The sequence below is a fragment of the Trypanosoma cruzi genome, genomic scaffold, assembly GCF_000209065.1.
Source record: "Trypanosoma cruzi strain CL Brener 1047053515583 genomic scaffold, whole genome shotgun sequence".
NCBI classification, from domain to species: domain Eukaryota; phylum Euglenozoa; class Kinetoplastea; order Trypanosomatida; family Trypanosomatidae; genus Trypanosoma; species Trypanosoma cruzi.
Window position 1 is genome coordinate 4,535 of NW_001849103.1, and position 5,322 is coordinate 9,856.

Genomic DNA, 5,322 nt, shown 5'->3' on the forward strand with positions numbered 1-5,322 from the left:
TAATTGTTTTCATCTTTGGGGAAGTGTGTGTGAGGGTCAGGCCAAATAGTTTTTGATTAAACAACATGTGTGAAAACATTTTTTCCTATTTATTTTTTTGTTTTGTTTTCCTCCCCGTCTGTTGGTAAGGATGAGGAGCGCCTCGGGAATATCCACACAAAACACTTTGTCCCACGCGGGGAGGGCGGGTGCTGGGCGTTTCCAGCACCTCTTTTTTTGTTAGTGTATGAGCCGAGTTGAGGCGCCTCTGGAGGGCGCCGTGTCGTGCGTTGTCTGCTGTTGTTTTTTTTTTTTTTTCGTTCATGACGCACCGCGCTGACGGCACGATTCTTCTCTCTTGTTTTTCCTCTTTTGGTTATGGTGAGGGCAGGGTGTAGGATATTGCTTTGGATGCGCCGTCGGGAGGCACGCGCGAGGCGGTTTTTTGTTGACCGGCACTCCGTTTGGGGGTGCGGCGGTCTCTCATTCCACACTGGCGACCACGGCGTCGCAGAGGGGCGCGGGGCGGCGCCTCCCCACATCACCATGCTGTGCTGAAGCCCCAGCAGCGGGACGACTGGTCGCGACGGCATGTGTTTTGGCGGGCCCTCCACTGAGCCCCGCCACCAGCGCAAACGACACGTCGTTGGAGGGACCGGCCAACGGGCTGAGAGTGCCCGGCCACATGCGCTGAATTTACCCACACGGCGTTTTTGTTTGTGCGACCGAAATACGGCGCGGCGGGTGGGCTGGCACGTGGTCGGGGTCTTTTGGGACCGAAGGGGGGAGCCGTTGGGTCGGGTGGCCCAAGATACCCTCGAGGGGCTGCAGTCGCAAAAGTCTCCCCGTCCAATGAGTGAACGCAAGGTTGACAACCTCTTTTCTTGCGGATGCCGGCGAATCTCTTAGTGGAAGCATCTTTGTGGGTTAACGCCTCTATCCCGTTTGTTTCCGGGTCGTTGCGCGTGGACCGATAGGAACACGGCGTGACATTATTATTGTTATTATTATTCTGGGGTCACATCTTTCCATAGATGCATATATATATATATATATATGAGAGGGTCGCTCTGATCTGCGTGGTGTTTACTAGGTGGTATTGGCTGTGGTCATTTTTTTGCTTAGCCGTTGTCACTTGGATTTCCCCAAACCAAAGTGGCAAGTGTTTCTCTGTGATGTGTGTGTCTTTGCTTCTTGCACTTTTTGCGTGGTGTTTCAAGGAGATAACGAGGCTTCAGCTTTTTAGTGCCGAACTGTGTTTGTTACTGGATTAAGAAAAAAGGAAAAAAGGAAGAAGAGGTTGTTTTGGGGCCAACATTGCCTTCTTTTTCTGCCATTTTGGGTGCAGGTGGCAGACCCGATCCATTACTTACCAGCCTGTGCCCCCGCATACAGACACACGCATAGAAGTAGATGGAGCGAGGGGGAGGGGTGGGGGGTGTCCTTGACAAGTGGGTCTCGGAGTTGGGTGCTGTAGTGGCTGCTCATTTTGCCCACGACCCGTTGCCGCGCGCTCTCCCATCGCTTTTTTCGCAACTTCAGTCACATTCCCCTCCGCAGGCACGGCGGCTTTTCGCGGCGGTTGATGCGGATGGTGCGTCAGCGGTGGCGGAGGCAACAAGGGTGGCAACACCCGGTGGCGGAGATGCGTTGGTGCGGTCCGTCGCGGTGTACCCGGCCGTGGCGGCGGAGGAAGTTGCGGCGGCGCGTGGAGTTTGCGGCGGCGAGGGCAGGGCCCGCGTCACACATGTCACTTCGGAGACGAGTGGCGGCATCACAGCAAAACCGGCGCCGGCATCATCATTTTCCCCATTCACATCGCCCACACTGTCAGAGGTCAAGACGCAGATGCTTGACGTCACAGAAAGACTGCGGCAAGCACAGAGGCGGCGCGACGACCTAATATTGCAGGAGGACGAGGAGCATGATGTGACACCAGCCATTCTCGAGACCGACAGAGCCGTTGCTGAGTTGGAGGCGCAATTTCTTCGTTTGCGACAAATACAGGCGGCGTTGCTCCAGCGTCCTCCACCAAGTGACTGCAGCAGTCCCGTTTCCAACATGGGTGGGCGGGTTTCATGCGCTTCGGCCTCTTCCGCTGCGGCTGCGTTTTCTGCAACGAATACGCCGAAAATATTCACAACCACACCGGAAGCTGCTTCTGCCTGTTTCAGTTATGTGAATGCGTCATTACCTATTCTTGATCGGAGTGGTGGCGCGTTTGATATGACCAGCGTTGCCCCCGACGCAGTTGCTATGAGGGGGCAACGCCTCGTTCAGTTGGCGGGCGCTGCGGGGGAAGAGAGGGAGAGGAACACAAATGTCATGCTTCACCCTGAACTGCGGGAGGGGACAATACATGAGTCACGGCTCCCCACGGAAAGCGCGCGTCATCGTTTCAGTTGGGAGACGTACGAGCAGGAGTCATCCCACCTGCAGCAGCGGAGCTCCCCTACCAGGGCGTCCGCTGAAATTCCAGTAAATTCTGTTAACCGCTACAGTGGGGAAAATTTTAGCTGGTCGGCGGATTTGCGACGGACCATGATTGATGTGTTTGGCCTTCATCAGTACCGATTTTTGCAGCTGGAGATAATGAATGCATGCATGGATGGCCGTGACGCGTTCGTGTTGCTTCCAACAGGAGGAGGCAAGTCACTTTGCTATCAACTCCCTGCACTGATGCCAAACCCGGCGCAGGTGACCATTGTCATCTCCCCTCTTATCTCTCTCATTCAAGACCAAGTTTACGCCCTCATCGCAAACGACATTCCCGCAATAGCGTTGACGGGTCAGACGTCAGACGCACCGCGGCGGGCCCTCTTTGCAGAGTGGGCATCGGGACGTATTGTCCATACATTGGTTTACGTCACCCCGGAGTATTTTGGAAGAAGCGACCACTTTGTGCAGTGTCTTGTGCACCTCGCCAGCCGTGGCCTGTTGAGCCGCTTCGTCGTGGACGAGGCTCATTGCGTCTCTCAGTGGGGCCATGACTTCCGGCCCGACTACCGTAAGCTGGCCATACTGAAGCAGCACTTTCCCGCCATACCCATATCCGCACTTACAGCAACGGCGACAGACATGGTACAGCAGGACATTATCAGCACACTGAGACTGCAGGATGCGTTGGTCTTTAAGGGCTCCTTTAATCGCCAGAACCTTTCATACTCCGTCCGGAAGGTGGGACGCTCTGTTGGTCAAGTTGTGGTGGACCTCATCAAGCACCGCTTTCCCCCGCGCTCTTGCGGCATTGTCTATTGCCTTTCGCGAAAAGATTGCGAAAATATGGCTGCAGAGCTTGTTGGAGCAGGTATACGTGCCTCGTACTACCACGCTGAAGCAAGTGGGAAAAACGAGAAGCAGGAGAGATGGACAAAGGATGAAATACAGGTCATCTGCGCCACGATTGCCTTTGGGATGGGGATCAACAAGCCGGATGTGCGTTTTGTTATTCATGCAGCGATGCCAAAGTCCATCGAGGGCTACTACCAAGAGAGCGGACGTGCGGGACGAGATGGGCTGCCCTCTGAATGCATCCTACTGTGTTCACCAAGTGACAAACAGCGGCATGAGCAGATGATATATGGCAGCAACGACTGGAAGACCTCCATGTCCTCCCTGTATCGCATGTTGGCGTACACTATAAATGATGTGCACTGCCGCCGGATGCAGCAGCTTGGGTATTTTGGCGAAGATATGGACGAGCACTACTGCCTGAAACAGCCTGAGGGATCTGTGGCGACATGCGACAACTGCGCGAGTAAGAGGAGTGAGCGCTGGGAAACAGGAGAGTTGGACGTTTCTGCGATTGTGATTGATTTGTTCAACATTATTGTGCATCTCGGCTCTCTCACATCGAAGCAACTGATCGGTGTTTACCGTGGCACGGCAGATGTAGGCAAAGCTGTTGAGACACGCATGCGGCAGGCGGGTGCACCACCAGAATACAAGCTAGGTGCGCGTCACACGAAGTTTATTTTGGAGCGTGTCGTGCTTGAGGCTCTTCTTCTTGGAATCTTCAAGGAGCGACTTGAACGGGTGACGGACTTTGTCACGTGTGCGTATCTTGAGGCGGGCGAGGGCGTAGGCATCAAGGTATACCACGATGTGCAGAGCGGCAGACGTCGCGTCGTGCTTGCAGTGCGCGGGGAGAAGAATGCGGCGGCGGTACCGCGGGAGGCGCTTCAAGCTACCACAACAGCAACAAGTGGCAGAGAATGCGGGGCCTGTGTGACGGCTGCCCTAGGATCAAAATGTAAACGGAAACGCGGTGCGACTGCGGCAACTTCCACCACGACTACGCGTTTGACTGTGGAAAGGAATCAGCGACAGACTGTGAAGGGTAAAGGGCGGCGGAGAGAAACCAAGGGGGGTGTTGTCTTGACGGAGTGTGAGCATTCATCATCATCATCATCATCATCGATGTCTTCGTCATCTATCTCGCCCTCCAACGGCTCGCTTGTTGGGTTTGTGACTGAGGGATCGTCCGTCACCTCCCTGTCATCACGCTCCCCACCTTGCAGGAAACTTTGCCGTCGCCACCACTCACACCGGTCATTGTCATCGTACGCTGCGGGGGAAAGCGAAGTGCATTTGACAACAAGCAGCGCAACCGCGCTCTCACTCTCGGCTGAGACGCCACGGAAGGCGGTGATACCGGTGTCCGCCGCGCGGTTGCGGCAGCTTGAGGCAGATCTCCTCACCCAGATGGAGGCGCTCGTGCAGTCCCTCGCGGAGCGCTCAGAGGGCGGGAGGCGGTACAACGTCATGCCAAAGAAAACAATGCAGATGCTCGTGGCGACGCTGGCTGAGCCCGGCTGGGGCTCCGTATCACAGCTGGGTGACCTGGAAGGCCTCGGTAAGAACAAAGTGAGGAAGTTTGGCGCGGATATATTGCGTCTGTACCGGCAGTTCCGGCATGAGCACATTGGCGATGTGAGCGAGCTCACATTGGTGGAGGAGGAGATGCTTCGGCAAACAACAACTGCCATTGCCAACCGTCATCGGCTTTCGCGCGGAGACACGCACGCTGGACAAATCATCGAAGATAAAGACACCCCAGTGAAGGCACATGGCTCTGGATTTCCTGCGCCTCCGCAAGGAATCCGTTTGCTATTGGACTCCGATGGCACGCCACGAAAGCCGACGCATCCAACCACAACACCCACCACCACTACCGCGGCAGCAGCAGATGCCACAATGTTGGCGGTGTCTGCTCCGCTGACAACTCCTGCAACAGGCCATGCACTACCAAAAAAGACATTGTTTAAAGTTCCGAATGGGACTCCGATTGGAAGTGTGCTACCGGAAGCGCCATCGCCAAGACGCCAACAGACGCAGCAAAAC

The 5,322-nt window shown here is 55.4% G+C and overlaps 1 protein-coding gene across 1 annotated transcript, besides 3 other annotated features; it reads left to right on the forward strand.

Moving 5' to 3' along the window:
* Positions 1 to 5,322: a sequence feature (heterozygous, Esmeraldo-like haplotype).
* Positions 1,018 to 1,037: a microsatellite.
* On the forward strand, positions 1,393 to 5,322 carry Tc00.1047053507433.9 (ATP-dependent DEAD/H DNA helicase recQ, putative; the record flags this gene model as incomplete). Its single annotated transcript, XM_799051.1, has 1 exon — positions 1,393 to 5,322. A coding segment is annotated over one exon (3,930 nt), but the record flags the coding sequence as incomplete, so codon positions are not given.
* Positions 4,375 to 4,397: a microsatellite.